The 22,093-nt window shown below is 47.7% G+C and overlaps 1 protein-coding gene across 6 annotated transcripts in view; it reads right to left on the minus strand.

Moving 5' to 3' along the window:
- Window positions 1-5,532: 5,532 nt before the first annotated feature.
- The window catches only part of Rubcn (RUN and cysteine rich domain containing beclin 1 interacting protein), a 61,278-nt gene continuing 44,717 nt past the window's right edge, over window positions 5,533-22,093 (minus strand). For 4 of the 6 annotated variants that reach the window (XM_013351542.2, XM_026785652.1, XM_013351534.2 and 1 more), the window contains 12 exons: window positions 21,217-21,427; window positions 20,734-20,835; window positions 18,801-18,875; window positions 12,777-12,834; window positions 12,130-12,262; window positions 11,425-11,570; window positions 10,888-10,952; window positions 10,251-10,489; window positions 9,660-9,721; window positions 9,146-9,299; window positions 8,177-8,270; window positions 5,533-7,960 (listed from right to left, as the gene is read on the minus strand). In XM_013351542.2, coding sequence (XP_013206996.1) covers window positions 7,782-7,960; window positions 8,177-8,270; window positions 9,146-9,299; window positions 9,660-9,721; window positions 10,251-10,489; window positions 10,888-10,952; window positions 11,425-11,570; window positions 12,130-12,262; window positions 12,777-12,834; window positions 18,801-18,875; window positions 20,734-20,835; window positions 21,217-21,427 — 1,518 coding nt within the window. In that variant the 3' untranslated portion in view covers window positions 5,533-7,781. The remainder of the gene's footprint in view (window positions 7,961-8,176; window positions 8,271-9,145; window positions 9,300-9,659; window positions 9,722-10,250; window positions 10,490-10,887; window positions 10,953-11,424; window positions 11,571-12,129; window positions 12,263-12,776; window positions 12,835-18,800; window positions 18,876-20,733; window positions 20,836-21,216; window positions 21,428-22,093) is intronic. The other 2 variants (XM_013351549.2, XM_013351544.2) reach the window with 1 other exon arrangement.

Here is a 22,093-nt window from a genome sequence, read left to right on the forward strand (position 1 = left end):
AGGCAGGACCAAGCTCCTGCCCCCTGTATCAAGGCTGAGCAAGGTATCCCACCACAGGGAATGGGCTCCAAAAAGCCCGTTCATGCCCCTGGGATAGGTCTTGATGCAGTCTCCCTCCCCCACTCCCAGATCAAGTCACATAACTGGCACCCACATTCAGAGGGTCTAGTTCGGTCCCATGGAGGTTCCCCAGATGTCAGTTTATAGTTCACGAGCTCCTGCTAGCTCGGGTCAGCTGCTGTCTCTGTGGTTTCCCCATCATAGTCTTGACCCCCCCCCTGCTCATATGATCCCTCCTCCCTCTCTTCAACTGAACTCCAGGAGCTCAGCCCCGTGCTTGGCTGTGGGTCCCTGCATCTGTTTCCATCAGTTACTGGATGTAGGATCTATGATGACAGGAGAAGGCCCATTCAGATGCCCTCCTCACTATTGCTAGGAGTCTTAGCTAGGTCATCCTTGTGGAGTCCTGAGAGTTTTCCTAGCACCGGGTTTCGCTCCTTCTATCAAGATATCTCTTTCATTGCTCTCTCCGTCTGCACCTCCCCCGACTCGCTCTTCTTGCTCCCTCATGTTCCTGTCCCCCATCCCCTCCCATCTCCCCCCCTCCCAGTTTACTCAGGAGATCTAACTATTTTCTCATCCCGGGGCCCTCCATGTGTGTGTAAGGGGGTTTCTTGACCAAGTTATTTGAAGTAGGAATACCCATATTAAATGTGGGCAGCATCTCCCAGGGACAACCCAGAGCCGTGGAGTCTCTCTGGACTGCCAGCCACCCTGTCGCCTGTCACTGCTCCACTCATTGTCAGACAGCTTCTCCAGACCTCCATTGTGGTCCAAGAAACCCTCCAGACCTCCAGGATCAGGGAACTGCTGAAGCCTCCAGCCTTACGGACCGATGGATCCCAGGTTCTCACCTCCTCAATAGGAAGATAGTCATTGTTTGCCTACCCAGTCCAAATCCTGTCAGCTTCCCTAGCAAGTCCCCTTTAATATATATCCATTCTATCCGTTCCGTTCTTCTAGAGAATCCTGGCTGATACACCGTCTAAATCCCACAAAGCTTTAGGAATCAGCTCTGGCACAGGTCCTCCCCTGTCCCGCAGGGCCACACTCATGGCCCATTTCTCTGGCCTTTTAGGATGCAATCTTTTCACTTATCTTGGCATAACACAGTGGTTAAGAGTGGATCCAGGCTCCACTAGCGCTAGCTGGGATGTGTTAAGCAAGTTAAGTAAACTCCTGTACCTTGCTTACTTGTGCACAGTGTAAGCGGAGATGTTCTTTCGTTTTCCAGTGGCCCAGACCCGAATAATCACACAGAAACTCTATTAATTACAACACTGTTTGACCAAAGGCTCAGGCATATTTCTAGCTAGCTCTTACATCTTAAATGAACCTGTTTCTATTATTTTATATTTTACCACGAGGCTCGTGGTTTGTTACCTTATATATTGCCTCTTAGACGGCTTCACGGCATCTCCCTGACTCTGCCTTCTTTTCTCCTCTATCTCTACTTGGATTTCCCGCCTTGCCATATTCTGTCCTGCCATAGGCCAAAGCAGCTTCTTTATTAACCAACAGTAATAAAACATATTCATAGCCTACAGAGGGGAATCCCACATCACAGTGGAAATGATAGTCCTGTCTACTTCAAAGAGCATCTGGGAGGTTTGGGAGTCATCCATATGTAAATAATTTGGAGTAGTGCCTGGGACACAGAAAGTTCTCCATGTCTAACACTTACGTGTTCCTATATTAATAACTTCAGTCAAGTACTCACAGACACATACATGGAGACGGTCGTACACCAGCAGCTTGGATCACTTTAAGCTGGATAAGCACAGTCAGTATTTTCATAATTTGTGGCCGATTTCAGATAATGCCTTTGCTTTTGCCCTCTCCCAGTGTGCACAGGGCTCCCTTGGCATGTGCACTAGATTGATTGTGCCCGCTCATTGTATGTACCAGGGCTCTTCATTTCCAGCAATAGAGCAGACTCCAGATAGCACAAGCGAGGGGAAAAGAGCCAGAAGGAAGCCTTTAACATCACCGATTGGAGGGACAGTCTAGAGATGGAGGCTAGGACACAGCACCCCCCAGAGTCTAGGTGACATGGTGTTCTCATTGCCAAGCTAGAATGACTGCCATTTGGGCCATTGCTTTTTTCCAGATTTTGTCCTCAACAGCATATACCCTAGACATGTAAGCTATGCCCGACATCCCAGTTCATGGAAGGTTTCCTTCCTCATCACCCTCATTTTTGCTGCCAAGAACTTCAAGCTCATGAGGTGGGCAAGATGTAAGCTCTGCAGCAGCTTCTGTCACCTTTAAAAATAAACAGTTTCATGTCCTGGGCAGAGGCACGGCAGGGGTCTGCAGTTGATCAGGGCAGGAGAACAGTGCTCATTCGTGCATATTCTAAGCCAAAAGTTCAAAGGAAAAGGAGGCCGGGTTGGCGCTGACCTTAGCCTGGAGACTGTAAAGCTCGCCCACTCTCTCTAGCATCAGTACACAGTACACCTACACAGTGGAGGCCACGGGAATGCACAAGCAGCATGGTCAGTGCCACGATGGATGGTTGTTCAGTTCAGTCCCTTTCTTTGGGTGTCCCCACTCCTCAGGGGTGAGTCCTCAGCATGGTTGTTACTGTGTGACCTGCCTTGCTGGCAGCGGGCTCAAGGGAAAGTCTGCAAATCACAGGTCTCGGGCTTCCTTGGTCCCTGATTCTCCCGAGAATCTGTACTTTGTCCTACCATTTAAAATAAGCTCTTCCCAACCTTCTCTCTGCTTAAACAGAACTGAGCAGAACAGACGGGCTGCCTTAGAGGGTTGAGGTGAAGAGGTGACAATGGCAATACCCGGGGTTCAACATAACCTCTCCTGAGCTCACTAGAGGCGTCTGTCCAGAAGAACGCCCCACTGTCTGCCCTTTCTCTGCCGAGGATGATGACATTTTGACCAGTCACTCGTTTCTCTGAATGAAACTCTGCAGTGGCTTTTCCACTGGCTTAGATTGAGCTGCGATTTAAACAGTGGCTGACGTGGTAAAGACTTCTAAGTTCTGGAGGTTGAAATATGAGGTCAGGATGCCAGCAGGGTTGCGTCTTGGTGACTATAAACACTTTTTCTGGTTTACAGTTGTCTTTGTGCTGTGCCCTCACAGGATGGAAAGCATAGGGTAAAACTTCCTGGACTTCAAATCCCAGCAATCCCCATCCTGGAAAATTCCATGTCCCCCAAGGAACTCTATATAAAACCTTTGCTGCTTCTTAACCTCTTGTGTTCTCCCCAATAAATCTCGAATGAGGTTTGCTGTGCTGTGTGACTTTGTAGTATTCCTTGGCTCCCAAATGCCAGGACAGCGTTCCCTTCAGAGATGGAACACTGGCATTGGGGACACCTTTCCCCTCAGGGCTGTAACACTTGCAGAAAGAGCTACCCAGCATCCTGGCATTCTTCCTAAGGTGCATCCTGGGGCTTTGCTCTAATGACCCCATTTGCCTCCCAAAGGCCATATCTGAAGATTGCACTGGGATAAAGCCTTCAATATGAACTTTAGGGTAAAACAAACATTTTACTACTGCATCAATTCTTGATATAAAACCTAAAATGGCTGGAAATAGAGGCATATTCCAGTAATTCCAGCACTTGGAAAACAGAGATGCAAATGGATCAGGAGTTCAGACATTCTCAGCTGCACAGCAAGTTCGAGATCAGCCTGGGCAAGGTGAGGCCTTTAAAAAAATGGGGGAGGGGGAGCATGGGGGAAATTACTCAGCAGGTAATACCAACAGCTACGTAAGTCTGACAACCTAAATTCAGTTATTGGAAACCATGCTTCAACCTCATTTGATCCCCAGAACCCCTGTGAAAAGCTGTATGTGGGGGTGTACAGTATCTGTAACTCAGCACGCCTACACCGGCTTAACCAAGGGAGGATGACTCACTTCCAAAGGCTGTCATCTGACCTGCCTGCATTCATACTCAAACACACATTTTTTTTTTTTTTAATCTAAGATTGTAATTGGTTGGGATGGTGAACATTTGTATCCCCAGCACTCTGGAGACTATAGCAGGAGAATTCCAAGTGTGAGGCCAGTGTGAGCTACAGAAAATAAATATGAATCAGTAAGTCCTTTCAGGCTTACCCCACTTCCTCTTGTAGGATAGTCACACACGCCAGCTCCTGTCTGAAGATATCTTTGTCCCCTGAGTTACATTCTTGGGGAAAGAGTTGCAGAATCACTCTTGTGGGCTCCCCCTTTCTCTGGCCTAGTTAGGTATCCTGGTTCTGGGTTTTTTTTTTTGTTTTTTTTTTTTTGGTTTTTCGAGACAGGGTTTCTCTGTGGCTTTGGAGCCTGTCCTGGAACTAGCTCTGTAGACCAGGCTGGTCTCGAACTCACAGAGATCCGCCTGCCTCTGCCTCCCGAGTGCTGGGATTAAAGGCGTGCGCCACCATCGCCCGGCCTCCTGGTTCTGTTTTAAAGAGCATTTTTGCTCTTTTCCTTTGAGGCCACCAGCAGAGCTTCAACTAGCTGTCCCTTGCTATCTGCAGCGGACTGGTAGTAGGGCTTCCAAGATCCATTAAAGCTCAAGTCTTTCACATAAAATGGTCTAGTATTTGCATGCAATCTATTTATATCATCTGTATATTTAAATAATCTATATAGCTCATAATATCTAATAGAATGGAAACAATGACTACCGTATGTTCTTAAATTTGCGGTAGCTTTTACTACATTTTTTTCTAAATACCTTGGCTTTTTAAGTCTCCCACAGACTTAAAAAGAACCACAGGTACGTGTCACTGTGTCCAGTTTTGTAATAAACGCTCTCAAGGCCTGCAGGCACAGACGGCTGACTATACACTCTACTGGTGCTGTGCTGTGTCCATCTACTGCGTGAGTCTCTCATTTCCTTATGGGTGGAGCCTGTCTCCACTTTGCTTTCTGCTGTAAGCCCCACAGACTACCACACAAATCGTGGGTACCTGAGTATCTGATGAGAGAGAGTGAATGAACAAGTAACTGACACGAGCCTGAACAACCGAGAGAACTTGTCCATGTATGGGAGTCGGGAAGATGGAATGAGATACATTTAAAGAAAAGGACAAGCGACACACTTGATTGACAGGTGGTGGGGAGATAATGCCTGACTGGCCAGACACGGGACCTGACTCAAGAGCCAGTCGAAGACAAGTTGTTTTCAAATCTGAGTCAGTAATGGTTAGGTCTGTAGAGATAAACCTTGGTTTTAGACAGTGGTGGAAGACCATAAGGAGACATCTGAAGAATCACGCGCAGTGTCCCGTGGGGTATACCTGTCATCCTAGCACGAGGAAGGCAGAGGCAAGAGGATTTCAAGTTTGGGGCCAGACTGAGATACATGGAGAGACCCTGTCTTTAAAAACCAACAATAGCAATAATGAAACAACTAACAACAAAGTAACGTGGTAGCTTTCAGACATGGCTGCTTTCAGCAGATACACAATACCCTTCCACAGTCGTCAAAGCAGGTACATAAAAGGCAAGATTTAATTTCCTTAGTTTATTAGATGACCATGAATGGTTAGGATGTGCACACATTACAGCAGGTGAAAATCCAGTTCAAAACACAAGCTGTACACAAACGGATGTTTTTATTCCGACTCTCGCTCCCTTTCTGTTAGTTTGGTTGAGGAAGCTGGTAAGAGCCCAAGTGCAGAGGCTGGGCTTCCACAACCGAGTGCCTCGGAGCTTGTCTCCAGCTCAGGAGCAAATGCTTCCCTTTGTACAGAGGGTGCTCCCCTCCCACCTCGCTCTTCAGTGTGTTCAGAATCCGCGCAGTGGGGACTCTCTCATACAGCTACGTGACAAAGTGCTTTTGTAGCCTCCCGTCTCCCCCACTCCCAAATAAATAAACGTGTGTACTTGGACGGTAACGACAGCACAGAATCAGGAGCACTAAGAGACGTGATCCAGAGGAACGGGCTGGGGACGTGGGGACACTGAGGTCAGCTGGAACCCGTGTGGATGTGAAGCCTGGGCGGCAGTGGTGACCTGAAGTGAGCAGCTGAACGGGAAGTCAGCCACAAACTGGAACTGGAGCCAGAGTCTGAATCCGAGGGCTGACTTGGTGACACTTGAGTTTGAAGGGATCATTCCTAAATCTCCTTAAGGAAGGGAGATTCCTGATCAGCCCTTCGAAACAGTCTCGGCTTTCTGTCTCAACTGAGCCAACAGTCCGAGTCACCCAGCCCAGTGCTGCTGTCAGTTCCCATGTGAGGCAGAGGAACGGTGCCACGGCCCAGTTCTGCCATGTGCTTCTTGCTCTGCTAGAGCTGTGTGGCTGTCACGTCAACATCCCTTCTGTCTCTCTGGGAGACCCCTTGTTCCCTTGAGCGCAGGACCTGTCAGCTTCTACCAACCATGTGCAAATTTATTTGAGTTCCTGGGCCAGTGCCTGGGCCAGTTATCTCACTAGCAACCAATACAGGAAGACAGGTTCACGGAAGAAGTCAGTTCTAGAACAAAAGCACTGTGGACAGCAGCTCCCAGAACACCGGGCTCTGAGATGCAACCCTGGCCAGTGTTCACAGAAGTCAGATGCTGCGGCAGTTCAAACACCCAACAGATGTGTCTGGCCTAGTCTAGAAAACCCCAGGGAAAGCACATTAAGTGATGGGGGAGGAGTGTATTAAATTCAGTAACATGAAATAGATGGTCCAACATATATTACCGAGGAGTTAAGTGCATAAACGGCATAAAGGCTCCTGTTACTCTGAGCAAACAGAAACATTCACACACTGTCGAGTTCTCTAAAGCTACTAAGTGAGAAAAGAAACTAAGGCAAGAGATGAGCCAGAGGGAGGGCCCAGCTCTGCTGGGGGGAGGGGGCGGAGAGTACAGTGGGGTCATGCCTCTGCTTAGAACCATACAGAGCAGTAAGGGACCCACATTAGGATGGTGGGTGGGGTTTTTATCCTTGCCTGAGCTGGAAACACACCTGCACTCAAGCTGATTACTGACAGCCCGAACACCCAAGAGGCGCCCATTAACCTGTATCCCAATAAAGGCTCCTTAGGCACCCACTGCAGCCTCACTTATGCGTGTGGTGCTGGCTACGAACAGGCCTGGCCTAAGGTTCAGTTCTGCTCTTTGCTTCAAGCCCAGCAGAGTACACAAGCCAGCTTGTGTACACCTGTGCCTGGAACACCTGAAACAGGGAAGTCATGCTTGCCTCCTTGAGGTCTCTAAGGATTCTGGGGCAATAATGTTCTTACCCGACCCCCAAATGCCTAAGTCAGTCGGACAGAATGCCCGCCACGTAGCCCATTCTCTCCCATGCCTCAGGGCACAGTCTTGTTCTCTTTCAGGACCGGGACAGGGAAACTCCATTCTCCTGTTTCAGCCAAGGAGAAGAGCATCGGCTGAGAAGGGCCTGGCTCAGGAGCTAGGGTGCTAAGTCAGAGTGGGAATGATCCTGGAGCTGCGGCTGTAACCAGATCTGGGCCTCGTAGAACAGGCCAAGCATGTCAGAAGAACTGGGTCTTGCTGTCCATTCCCCTGACAAGAGGCACTCCAAGGGGCAGTTCTGACGGAAATGCCCAGTGCTCACAGATATCTGTCACCACAGACTGGACCCACCAACCAATAAAGGTGCCCTACACCTGGACAGCAGACAAGTCATAAAAAAATGACAATATATTTTTTAAAGGCCTCACCACCTTTCTTGGAGGCATGGCTCAGTTCTATATCGTTTGACCCTAGGCAGCCCCTCAGACAAAGGGTCAGGTGCATTCCTCAAGTGGTCTCCAGGACAGTGGCCTCTAGAGCCAAGGCTTCTGTGGGTTCCTCCTCATAGTCAGACAGGTAGGACTCCAGGCTCTGCTTGGCTAGCAACTCCCGCCGGGCCTGCAGCCGCTCACACCGGGGGCAGCTTCCAGACTTGAAGCAAGCTTTGTGGTAACACGCTTTACACTCTATTAGGGTGGAAAGAGAAAGAGAAGAAAATAATTTGTATTCTCCCAGGTTGGAAACAAGCCAGCCCCTCAGCCACTTCTCCCATAGCTCGTGCTCTGGGGGTGGCAGTGTGTGGGGTGACTCCTACCATCCTCCTGCTAACAGAGGACACGCAGGGAACACATCACTTTGTGTCCAGCCTTGCTCGTCTCAATGCTAGCTAGCATCGTCCTCACCTTCACAGGTCCTGCACTTCTGGAGCTCAAAAGGAAAGATGACATCATCCTCATTCTGGCAGAACTCACAGATGAAGCCTTTGGCTTGGCACAGCTATGGAGGAGAGTAACGGTAACAAGGTGAGGGACTGGCCCAGAAAGGAGGCCTTGGTGAGGGGAAGGGTAGAGCCTGGGGCTGGACCTGTGACTATGAGAGCCAGATCAGGGCTGGGTACCATCACACAAAACTTAAGGTAAGAGCAAGAGTGTTTCCCCAAAATAATAGCCTCTAGTCAGGTTACAGGGCAGTCTACTCACCTTTCTGCCCTCCCCCACACCCCCACACCCCCACAGGACCACAGACTGGGCGGCGGAGATGGGTAGATCTAAAAGCATCATTCTGACTTTCTAGCTTTGTTGATCTTATCATGAATGGTAATAACTTACATTTGTAAACAGAATTTGCAAAAAGGCCATCAAATAGGCTGCTTCATTAAACCACAGAAGCTCAAGAGGGAAGAATTAGGTCTCATCTAAGTATTACCTTCATCTCAGAAAGAACAACACTGAGGCTTTACACAGAGAACAGACTGTTTTGAGCTGTGACTGAGAACAGGTCTAGATTCTGGCCAGAGTCCTCCACGAGCGTGGGATCCTTCACTGAGCGCTGCCCAGTCTCGCTCGGGCAACACCAGCATAGACTCTGTCCTAGCTCTTTCTGTATTGTTTTCCTTGAGATGGGATCTTGCTATGCGGCCCAGGCTGACTTTGAACTCACAGCCCTCCTGCTTCAGTGCCCCAGAACTACTTCCTCTAACCCCAGGTCCTTCAGAAGATCCTGCCACTCACTCACTAGGCCAGCAGCAAGCTCTCTGGTTTCTTCCAGTGTCAACTGGCCACATCAAGTTTCTGGAGCTAAATGTCAAGACCCTGGCCCACCACTAAGCCCCATGCAAGGGCTCAGCTGCATGGTAGAACACGGCTCCTCACCATACATCTCTCTACGTGTGCAACTCCTGCTCTGGTGAGCTCAGCCAGCCGGGGCCCCAGTTCCCCCTTCTTGGTCGCAGACAGGTCATTCAGTGAGTACAGGTGGAGATCCTCTGTCAGGTGGCCGGGAACCACGTCAAAGGAATCCAAAAGCCTACAGGAAATGAGAGGATGTAGGAGAGCTTGGGAGTAATCCTTTCATGTGGCACACGACAGTACAAAAGTCCTCACTCGGCAGGGGAGAAGCTCATGGGGCTGGTGACACCCTAGGCCACCCCAGCTTCCTCATACCATTCCCTGGAGGACAGAAGCATTTTATTTCTCAACCCTGTAGAGTGAGCTTGGGAAGTGGCATCTGGCCCTGGACAGATGGTCCTTCTCCCAGAGGACACAGATCTAATTACCGCCACGGCTTCCCATTTACTATTTCAGGCATTTCTGCAAACCCTTCCTGCTAGGACATGCTCCTCTCAGAGACAGGACACCAGAGGACTCTGGCCTCCACGACACTTACTCTTTGGCCAGCCGGCAGGTCTTAAACATGTTCTTCATGTGGTACAGCTGAACCCGCAGCAGCTAAAGACAAGTCATTGGGTTGAGAAGGAGAGAGAAGGGGCTGTTAGAAGGGCCGGGAGGTGCCTTCACGTTCTGCATGGAGCAGCCAGGGTTTGGAGGGCCCTCACACCTCTCAGTCAACAGCTTCAACTTCAACAACTCACTCAAGTGATCTCTGGCCAGGGAAGGCCCTTCTGCCAGGTCAGTGTGCTCATTCAGACACACTGGCAGCTGCTGGGACTCTGGGATCCAAACTCCCACTCCTGTGCTCGGGGAGTGTAGGAACTGTTTTTGCTTTCAAGTGCTATCTACAGCCTCAGAGCTGCTGGGAGGTTTAAGACTCTGGCAAGATGAGTCCCCGGGACTGTAGACGGGCAGCTCGGTGGTAGAGGGTTTGCTAGTACTATGGGTATTAGTGCAGGCTCCAGGCCCAGCCAGGGAAATCAGACCGAATGGTGACGGGTGGTGACCTAAGGGGGTTGCACCAGCACAGACAGAGCTAGGAGAGGAGGAGCAGGGATCTGTGAGGTGGCCTGTGCAGGCATCTTACCCGGACTTGATTGAGCAGCTTGACCTTCCTGTAGAGGGCGCTATTGATGTCCTGCACATTGAAGAGAGGATCATTCCAGATCTTGATGAGCAGGTCCTTGGAAAAGTTGCTGATGTAGTATTTGCTGAAGTCCCATTTGCGCAGGATCCGGCTGGGGACGACCATCTGGGCGTTCTCGTGGCAGCACTGACAGAAGTACTTGCCCAGGTACTCACAGTACCGCAGCCGCTTGATATAATCTAGGAAAGCCAGAATGCCAAAGGCTAGATGCTTCTGCACCCAGAAGCTGGCAGCTCTTCAAATGGCAGGCAGGGAGGGCAAAGCGGCTTCTAGCAGCTTTTGTGTGAATTTTCTAAAACTGGGGAAAACCCCCTGCATAATGAGGTCCATGGCTGTTGCATCCTATCCTGGAGGCCACCAAAGAATCCAAACCTGCCAGAAGTGTTGAGACTCAGTCTCTGAGAACCTCGCTATAATGAGTCGGTTTCTCCAGGAAGTGGTTCTGCTGGTGTACTGCTCCCCCAGCTAGTTCCCCACAACTGCCAACCCCTGCCTCAGCCCCCCTCCTGCTCAGGCCCTTCTTTCCTTCTCCCCATATCTGCTCTATCACCTCCTCTAGGTAAGGACAGAGCTTTACCGGGGTCAGTCCGGATGCCACAGCCTGCACAGCGGTAATTCTGCTTGGCTACAGCGATCTTCCTCCTACAGAAAGGGAAGGAGAGGGGATTGGAAGATGGAGAGCCGAAAATTCCCCAGCTTCCTGTTAGAGTTGGACAAAACTCCATCTACGGGGAGGTCTATGAGGTCAGGAGTTATAGCGGTGGACCACGGCAGTGATCAAGTGATTATCCTCAACAGGAACCACGTTTCTGTGTAAATGCAAGGCGTAAGGAATAATGACCTGGAAAGAACAATGGGGAAGGAAAGCATTTATCTTAAAAAGAGGAGAAAGCCTAGTAAGTCCATCAACTACTGGGAGACAGTTTGGAAATGCTGATTTAAAAGACTGGGGTGGTGTCCAGTTAGGCATGGGAAAGAATTAAAGGACTAAAAGAACAAAACAAAACAGAAAAGAACAAAACAGAATCCCCTTTCTATGCTTTTAAATACACAGAACTGTGTGGAAAGTACAACCAAAGGCAGAACCGAGAGGCAAGACCATAACTCTACTCACGTTGGAGCTGGATGAACATTAAAGATGATCTGAGGCCGAGGTGGAGCCCACTCCAGGTTGCCACGGACACGGATACGCAGCTTGTAGATGTCCGCATGCTGCCCGTCATCCGGTGAGATGGGCAGTGAGTCGGGAATGGGCAGGAGCTGCAGGACGAAAGTGCGGGTGAGCTGGCTGGACAATTCAGAGGGCACAGATGCTGGGTCCCTCCGTCCACGACAGAAGCAGAAACCACGAAGCAAATTTCAGAATCACTACAGGCTGATCTTCAAGGAACCCTGCTTTCAAAATAATCTAGTAGGTACTAGGCTCCTAGAAACAAGGACCTTGAGTTCCAAGAAGCAAACAGAAACATCATCCTGGGTGCTGGCACCCATCGCCAATGCTACCCCGCCTCTTCCCAGGGCCTATGCTAGTGTGCCTCATGCCCTAAGAGGTTCAGCTGCAGGGTTTGAACAATTCACTTTCACATCATGCCTTAAAGTTAGCCACAAAACAAGAGATTTTCTTCTGCGGAAGGGGAAACTGCTAGGGAAACCCAGGCCGGCAAGCACTCTCTCATTCACTCACTCTGCGCTTTAACAAATGCTGCCCAGGAACAAGGACAGATGCACAGGCTCGTTCTCGACTAGGGCCGCGTGAGAGAGGAAAACAGGACCTGAAGGTTCATAGGCTCCTGGGCAGGGGAGAGTGGGAAGAGCCTACCTTCTGTGGGGCATCGTGCTCTGGAACTAGCCACTCCAGCTCGGAGGCAGCTGGAAGCTGCATGCCCTCGAACTGCTTCAGAAGCCCCATGGCCACTGCCTCAGCAGATGTGGAGTGCAGGAAGCAATGGGAGCTGGGAAGGAGAGAACCAAGGAGAACTGAGTCACCAAGTCAGGAAGATCGGTTTCCTGTCGGGACCATGTGCCTGAACTTTACAGCTGAGGGAACACTTGCTGCACCCGGACTGTTCAGTTTCTTTACTCAGTGCCAGACACACGTGCACTGTGGAATGAATACGGTTGTTCTTAATCATCCTGAGTCTATATACAAGTCCCTATCTCACCTACCACCATTGAGTGGTACTGCAGTTAAGAGTTCTGTATTTTCCTTTCCTAAAGTTCAATTTCTTTAATTGCAAAATGAAAAGTATGCTTGTTCATAAAATAAATCAGTAAAACTGCTATTGCGCCTCTCAGAGATGAGGTCTTTCTCCCCTTGAATTGCCACCATCTGGCAGGGCCATCACTTGAACCTTGCCTGTTGGTGAAATGGGATGGCTTTCTCTGTGCCCTTTCTTAACCACGGGCCATGTTCTGGCTTTGTTTCTCCATGCATCCCAAAGGTTATTAAAATAAAGAAATACTCACAAGTTCTGGGAGATGGATGATTTGCCATTGGAGACTGCACTCCGCCTGATGTCAGCATCTGCATGGAAAACAGAGATCAGAGGAGCAGGAACTGGGAGAGGAAGAGAAGCTAAGGGAACCGTCACAGGGTGCTGCAGCTAAGCACTAAGGTGGCAGCTAGGAGCTACATTCTATGCAGCACATGGAACAGTGAGGCTCTATGCACTACTCAGAGTCCATCTCCATCTACATCACAACCAGGCTGAATTAGTGACGTCATGCAGAGCACTGAGAAGGTCAAAGTGGTTATGTGTGTGGGGGGGGAACAAACTTGGGTTTGGTGTAAACAGTGAGCGAAAGAGAGAGAGATCTGCAGGCACATGGGGGCACACTCACTACAGGCACATGGGGACACACTACAGACACAAATACAATGATGATTAAATCTCCCTCTTGAGTGAATCTCAAGCTCTCTTAAATGATATCCTCCCAAAAGTGGTGTGGTAGGTAGCTTGTGCTTATAATTCCAGAACTGGAGAGGCTGAGGCAGGAGGATCATGTGTTGAAAGCACCTAAAATAAGGGCTCTATCTTTTTTTTTTTTTTTTAACAAAATAATTATCAACCAACACAAGATTTGGATCATCAAGGTTACCTATTAAATGTCTGTGTCTCACTGCTCACCATTACCCCTGATGTTAGATGCTTTCTCTATGTTTAGAATAAAGCTTCATGGAAAGATTTTACTCCTGTCTGGTGGCTCAGGGAGGAAAAGAACTTCTCCATGGCTCGAGACTCCCTGGAGAAGCCTGGTAACCAACTTTCCACAGGACCTGTCACACATGTCAACATGATCATTATATAGTAATCTCATGTGTAATTACAAAAAAATGAGCAAAGTTCTAAAGACAGACCCGAGCCCCCAGAGACCCCACTGGCCCAAATCCTATAGAAGTCTTATTCTAGGACACGTCAGGCCCTAACCAAGTCATAAAAAGGCCATCTTGATAGTCTCATTTCTTGCTTTCTTTGACGGGCAGCGAGAGGACCTTTTCTCCTTAATTAATCCAGACAATGACTAGTACTGTGTCTGAGCCCCTCGGCAGAGCGCTAGGCTTACATGATGTCACTCTGCACTTGGCCACGGCTAGCTCAATTGTGCCTTATGCTTTAACTGCGCATAGATTCTTTTGTTTGTACAACCAGATTACAAAACATCTCTGTGAGGAAATGAGATTATGTCTAATTCACTGAGCTTTACAACATTTAATACTTATTTCTGGATACAAGTCTAATTAGAATAATACTGTTCACAAACAATGGCTTCAAAGCTTCATGCAGCTTTGATGTGCTACTTGTTTGGGGCAGTGCTGGAGAGCAAACCCAGGGCCCGACATGACAGGCAAGCACTCTGACACTGAGCTACATCCCAGCTCATTTGCTTTAAAAGCATACAAAAACAAGACATCGGCCCTTTTTTCCCCCTTGTAACTGCAAAAAGACCATTTTATTTGACAAAAAGGTGCTCATTTCTGTCATATTTTCTGTTTGAACTTCAGTCACCCAAATCATACAGATCCAAAAAGCATGTCAGCTGTCTAGTCTACTGCCACCAGTATTGATGGGGAAGAGGGGGAAAATGTCTGGGCAACAGCAGCCAGACCTTTACACAACTGTTTGGTTTACACCATTGACTTGGGGGTCATAAATCCTGCTAGGGCTGAACATGAATCTTGTCTTGTCTGATGGGAGAGAGTCTTCTGTTTTGTGTTAATTTCATTGGTTAAATAAAGAGACTGACTTGGCCCTTTGATAGGACAGAAAATTAGGTAGGCGGAGAAAAGAGAACAAAATGCTGGGAGAAAGAAAGCAGAGTCAGACAGTCGCCATGATTCTCCCACCCAACACAGATGCAGGTTAAGATCTTCCCTGGTAAGCCACCTCGTGGGCTACACAGATTATTAGAAATGTGTTAATCAAAGATGTGAATTAGCCAATAAGAGGCTAAAACTAATGGGACAAGCAATGTTTAAAAAAATACAGTTTCCGTGTAATTATTTCGGGGCATAAGCTAGCCATGCAGGCGGCCGGGCACCAGGAACACAGCCCGCCACTCCTCCTCACTACACTTGTCAAACAGCAGTCAGGATGTTCTCCATAGAAAGGGTTTTCAGAGTAGTTCCAGAATGATTAACTGACTAAAAGCAATTCAAGTTTTTGCAAATTTCATCCTGCTTGGGATAGGGAAAAATGAAAGAAAATCCTCGACAGACATCCTTGAATAAGGAACTAACCAATTTTGATACCGTAGGGCCAGGCTATAAAAGAAAGTGTTACAGGGCTGGCGAGATGGCTCAGCGGTTAAGAGCACTGCCTGCTCTTCCAAAGGTCCTGAGTTCAATACCCAGCAACCACATGGTGGCTCACAACCACCTGTAATGAGGTCTGGTGCCCCCTTCTGGCCTGCAGGCACACACATAGACAGAATATAGTATACAAAATAAATAATTTTTTTTTTAAAAAAAAGAAAGTGTTACATACTGTTGATATCGGTTGCTACAGAAACCATTATTATTTCTGTCAGTGGTAGTCAATGTATAAGACAGTGGACCCCTGAAACCCTATCCTGAGGTGACAGGATCTCAGACACAGTAGCCACCTCAGTCTGTGTAAGTAAATTCTATGATCTATGATAGCCACACAAAATCACCTAGGGATACATTTCTCAGAATGTAACTTTATAGTTAAGCAGAGCATTTCATATTCAAATAAGGAAGTCTTTTTTAATCTTTATTCTCTTTTGTTTAGAACCTATAATCAGCTGGATTACCTTGCTTATTATTCTTTTCCATCAGATACATAAAAGGTCAGAGGAGGTTACGTGGCAGGTGCTTTTTAGCCGATCATAAATACTGCAAGAGCGTGGAGAACCTACCCCAGCGCAGAGGGTTGAGGCAGTGCTGATATCAAACTGGATATGGCACCCTACACCGATCAAACATCTTCACTTTACTGTGCCTGCGGGGTGTCCTGCTGACCCTAGTTAGTTCAGGCAGATGACTAAGTTGACATGGATGGACCACTGGTTGAACACAGTGATATAACCACACCAAGCTCAAAAATAGCTAAGGAAAGCATTCTGTAGAGAACAGAAAGCAGCCTGTACCTTCCTAGTGGAGTTTAGCATAACTATAAAATGTCTTCTTAATCTTTTGAACAAAAACAAATATATTTAAAACAAATATATTTTTCCAAGAGAATTTATCTGAAGTGCTTTTGAGGCTTTCCATAGATAAAGTAATTATTATTGATGGAGGAAAGTTATAAAATATAAACACAGGGGTTGGCAAAATGGCTCTGGAGGTAAAGGTGCCTGCTGCCAGCCATGAGGACTTGAGTTCAAGCCCCAGGACCCACATGGTTGCCCTCACACCCAGAGCAAACTAAAACGTTAAAAACAGACAAGAAAACGATGTCACATGAGGGGAAGGTGCCCTACTAGGTGGCTGGACTGATCATGAAGAACCGGCTACACTTCTGGTTTTAGCAAAATCTACACATTTTTAAACAAAGCAAGTGAAACTTAGGGAGTTAGCTTAGGGATTTCCTAGCTGTACTGACAATGGTTTCCACTCACTTTCCATTAGCAGATAAAACAATCTCCAGCACAGCTGGGGATCCAATGCCAGTGCACTTTCTGTGACCATTAACTCAAAGAGGAAGACTGTAAAGTAGAGAACTACATTATTGTTAAAACGGATTTTAAAAGAGTAGGAGGAGGAGCAATTGGTTACCTTGATCTTTTCCCAGTTAGAGTTACTGTACTATTGCTGTCATGGAACACCATGAGAAAAGCGACTTGGGGAGGACAGGGTTTGTTTGGCTGACATTTCCATATCACTGTTCATCTTCAAAAGAAGTCAGGATATGAACTCAAGCAGAGCAGGAACCTGGAGGCAGGAGCTGATGCAGAGGCCATGGAGGGGTGCCGCTTACTGGCTTGCTCAGCCTGCTTTCTTATAGAACCTAGGGCCACTAGCCCAGGGATGGCACCAACCACAATGGGCTGGGTCCTCCCCTGTCAATCATTAAGAAAATGGCCTACAGCCAGACCTTATGAAGTGTTTTCTCAACTGAGATTCCCTCTTTTCGGATAACTCCAGCTTTTGTCAAGTTGACATTAAAAACAGCCAGCACAAACTCCATGCAGATTTTACTTATCAGAAAATATAGTTCACGAATACCCTTCTTCATATATTATATTAGGTTTCAATTTATTACCTTTGAGCCCAAATCTGCTGTGCTTCCAACAAGTCTCCTGGTCAACTGGCATAAATAAAGCATCACTGGAGGGCACTGGGAGGATGCTGGGGAGAAAGGAGCTTGTCCTGTTCCGGCTGGCTGTGCTCCAACCTAGACTGACAACTCAGCACACTGATACTGCCCAGGGAAGTGTGCCGGCAGCAGAGCCACAGCGGCGCACTTACTGCTTCCTCTCACACACGGTTTCCCACAGCATGTTTTGGAGGGCGGTGTTTAAGTGCCAGCCTTTCCCACAGGCTCTTTGGTAGTCCTGCCCGAGTTCTGAGCAAGGCTTTCCACTGGAGGCTGTTGGCATGGCCTCTCCCTATGGACGGCATCCACAATGTGACTCAAGGCAGCTCTGTGACTTCAGAAGCTCCTCTGCCACCTGGATCTCACCTGGGGAAACAGCCTGGGGCTGCTCTATTGCAGCCCGTGGGAGAGCGGCTGCCACTGCATCCACACTTCCTGTGTTCTCTTCACTCCTTAGGAGTTTCTCTCCCATGATTCAACTGTTATTACAGCTGAAAACTCTTACCATTCAACGTCCCCTATTCAAACGCCCTGCTATTTTCTGTCTCCTACCTGGACCCGAAAGGTGCATATATGCAGAGTGCTTAAAGGTGAGAAGAATCTACAGAGGGAAGAAAGGATGAGGCTACAGCACAAGAGAATGGAAGGGGCGGGGACAAGAAGAACAGAATCTTAAACCCCAAAGTGCAAACACTATCCAGAACCAGAAGTCTATGGAATCAATTTGTCAGGCACCAGATACCAAGCCAATTTGTCAGACACCACATCCAAAATAAATAGGGAGAAAGAAGCAGGGATGAGAGATCATAAATCATATACTGTATGCTCCATTTATATGAAACACCCAGAAAGGGCAAATCCGCAGAGAGCATGCATTAGTGGTCAACTGAGGCTGGGGGTGGTGTGCATAACTGTTCATAACTAATACAGGATCTTACTGCCATCTCTCCAGCCCTTGAACTTAAATTCTTAATTTAACGGTTTCATTCTTAATGTAACATTTATTATTAAAAAACTCGCAAATAAACATGTCTTTAATCCCAGCACTTGGGAAGCAGAGGCAGGTGGATCTCTGTGAATTCGAGGCCAGTTGTCTATAAAGCAAGTTCCAGGACAGCCAGGACTGTCATACAGAGAAACCCTGTCTCAAAAATCCCAAAGCCAACCCCCCCCAAAAAAAATTATAAACAAAAAAATGAAAAACAAAAGAGCAGCCAAACAAAAACTGCAAGTAAGTAAAGCATCAAAGACTAAAATTAACCATTAACCATCTCCACAGTGAATTTCTAGTTAGTAAGCTTTCAAAATCAGCTGAGGAACTTCAAGCTAAATTTTACTCAGTATGAAATACATTTTATGCTCTTATCTACCACCAATACCAAAAAATTCAAGATGGAACTCCTTTTCTAGGCTTGAAGATTCCTTTCGAAACTTTGACTCCATCAGTTACACGACTAGCTAATTTCCATGACTACCTAATCTAAAACTATCTCTCTGAGGGGAAACAACAAGGACTGCTTGAGTCATATGTAAAATAGCATCTGAATACCTGAATTTCTCCTGCCTTGTCTTGTCTAGTGTTTTCCAGTTAGTTCTCTAGCCCATGAAGTTCTCATAACCTTGACAAGTACAAGATCAAACATGTGCAAACGCTGGTGCAAACATTCACATACATGCATGTCGAGGCACATTCGACTTCCAGCATGGCTACCTGAGAACATCGAGGCCATTGACACTGAGAGTCCACTCTTTGACATGTGAGTCAGGTTAGAGCCTTCACTACCATCTGTGTAACAATAATTACAAAGAGGGGCCCTTTAGAAAGGAAGTTGCTGACATGACAATTCCATAGCACACGTCCTTGGGACCATGCTGTGGCTTTTGTGCAGCTTTTAGGAACCCACATGCATGGGCAGGCTTGGAAAACAGTAACTGCTACTTCCCCAAGCCAGTCGAGCCTCACGCACCTCCTAAGAAGAAGCTAAGGGCAATGTTAGGAACAGCTGGTCATTTTTACTGTGAAGTAAGGAGCTGGGCTCTACGGGAGGTTCGTGTGTAGAGGCTGGAGGTGATGGCAAACATCTCAGTCTCCGAGCAGTTCCTCACCACAAAGGATGGCAGGGACCTAGAGACTGAGATCCTGTCCTATGGTGTCTCCTTTAAGGATTTCTGTCCTGAACCAACAGGGAATTTAGTCGATTACAGGTACCCTTGGGGCCCACAACTGAAGCAACAGTTTCCAATAGAAGTGCATTTTGTTGAACTACGATTAGAAAAAAACCACAAACTAAGGGGGGGAGTTTTAAGTTACAATTATTGTCAAGAGTAGAAATCAAATATATTAGGAAGAACAAATAGCAAAGTCCTTAGAGGCCTGGACAAGCTATGTAAAATCTGAATTTCTGAGTGAGAAAGCATTCTGGTTACTCAGGAGATCTCTGAAGACTAAAAAAATAAATCTATTCATTATCATTTTACAGTGTTAAAATGGAATGCATATAGACAATTTAGTTTTGCAGGGAAATCATCTTAGTTTACCAGGGCGAAGAGTTTATTCACCTGAATCACTCTGTTTATTTGCTTGCTAGCTGTTTGTCTTTGTTGGGTCCTGAAGAGATCTATGGTTTGCAGGAACAAGGCTACCATGAAGCACATCACTCAAGCAAGACGTGGCCACTGCCATGTTGGAAGCAGGACAGCTGATCCCAGGCTAGACTCACCGAGACCCTCCCAAGATCGGATCTACTGACTTTCCTTCACACAAACTGGATGGAAGATCATCAGACCCTCACTGAGAGTTCAGCCACCCGTTCACTCTTGCGCCCCCATCTCCCACCTCCGAGTAATGCTGGGGCCAGCTGCATGTGTCTTGGGAGGTGCTAGACCACATAGCAGATGGGAGATGAGCTGAAGGCGGGACTCCAGCTAAGCAGCTCTTGGGAGGCTGTCACTCATGCTGGTCTGATTTTATTATTATTATTGGTGATGCAGCCTGTAAGTAAATCAATAAACTCCCTGACTCACCAGCTTGGACTTGAGACTGTTTCATTGGTCTGCTGTGAGGTCCCCCTCTGAGGTGACTAGTGATGCAAAAGGAACATTACTTGCTTTACAACAAACACCTTATCAGACGGTAGCCCCTCTCCTCACTGCACTGACGCTTCCGACAAGGGGCTGGGGCTCTGCCTTAAGACTGCTAAGACAGAAATTAAAGCTCTGCTTTGTAAACCTATCTGTTTCTCCTTTCTTTTGCTTCTCCCTTAATGATTACTATAAAATTCCTTCTTATATATCTTGGAGCAATTTCAATTGTGTTACGGAGCACAGGGGCACATTCTAATTAAGTGGTTTGGCTCAGCCCAAAGAGCTAGAAGGAGGAAGAGAGTGAGGACCCAAGAGAAAGATAAACACACGAGGACCAAAAATCAGGGTGACTTCTATAGCCAATCGCCTTCTTCCTTTCAAGTCTGCATGACTTTTAATGCGGTTCTGATTCTAGCAAGAGCAGCCATCCCTTACAATAACTAACAATGTACAGAGTGGGTAATAACGAAGATCTCTTTGGGGGTCACTCAGCCGAACACTCCACATTAACAGGACTGTTAGTAATAAGCGCTCCTTTGTAACAGACTGGCAATGCTTACCTTGGATTTCAAACTCGTCAACATCATCAGCAGAGCCAGAGTCTGAGAACTGTGTGGAATCATGTGAACTGAACTGGGAGCTGCTGGACGTGACCCGGAAGCCTGTGATAGTAAAGATCACTGTCACCCCTCTCAATGCCACAGGAATGAGCCCAGACTTGAACTGAGGAGAGGGAACAGAACCAGGGCTGGGACTGACGCTGAAATGGTGCTGGCACTCCTGCTGGCCCATTCTCCTGTGGAGGAGTCCATCCGTGACCCCTGGCCTTAGTGCCTACCCTGGAGTCCCATTTTGGAAGAATGCTGTTTGTGAAGGAGAAAACCTGAGCTCTTAGCAGTGTTTCTAGTCTAGCATGGGGAGAAGAAACAAAACCAAAACAGCAGTGGAGCCCTTGGCTTAGCCACAACACCTCACACAAACGCAGCCCGAGCTTGCCACCCTGTGAAGAGGCAGGCATCCAGATGTTCCCGGGCCTCACTCACTTCCATGCTCAGTCTCCTGGTACGCGGGGAGCAAGTTTCTGGTGCGGATCTGCTGGCGCCGAAGGCGGATCTTCTGCTTCAGTTCCTGGATCTCCCTGTCACTATCCTCTTCCTCTACCTCCTCCTCTTCTAGACACTGGCTCATCATGTTGCATTTCATCAGCTCGATGGCCGCAATCAAGGACTCCGAGATGCTGAAGTGGGCATTCTCCTGGAGGAAGGAGGGCACCGAAGAAGTTGCTTGTTAAAGGACTGGAGTACGGAACACCTTGTGGATGGACAATGCAGGGAAGCAGAGCTCAAGACATGCACTTTCCTCAACGGGGCCACCAGGGGAAATGCACTTGACTGCTCTAAGGAAGGCAGCTAGGCAAACGGCCTGCTCTAGAGTCTTTGCTCTTTTAGCTGGCCATGGCTGTCTCCTCATCTGTTCTATTTTCTACATAAAAATGGAAAGAGAATCTCAGCTAGTCAGTCCACGATCTCCTCAGTGCCAACCATAGCTTCTGCTCAGCCCCATTTCCACTCAACACAATGAAAGGAACTATGAAAAAAGAAAAAACCCCTGTTCAAACTGGAAGCACAGGGCACATGGGTGGGAAAGGAAATGCTTGAAGAAAGCTGTGGTTCACAGACCACCACAGCAGATCATAAAGAGCGTTAGTTCCTTAAAGAGGGTAGATAAAATGGCATCCCTGATACCGAAGTGAGTATTTACACACCAAGAAATCACCTTCACAGACCTGTTGGTGTCTGGCACAAACGTTTCTACCATTATAGGCCACTGAGAAAATGCAGCCAACAGCACGGCACCATTGTGGCACTGAGACCTGCTGCACATGGCCAGCACTGTGGTACCAGACCTGCTGCATGTAGC

Source organism: Microtus ochrogaster, chromosome 2 (genome assembly GCF_000317375.1).
Source record: "Microtus ochrogaster isolate Prairie Vole_2 chromosome 2, MicOch1.0, whole genome shotgun sequence".
Classification (NCBI taxonomy): Eukaryota; Metazoa; Chordata; class Mammalia; order Rodentia; family Cricetidae; genus Microtus; species Microtus ochrogaster.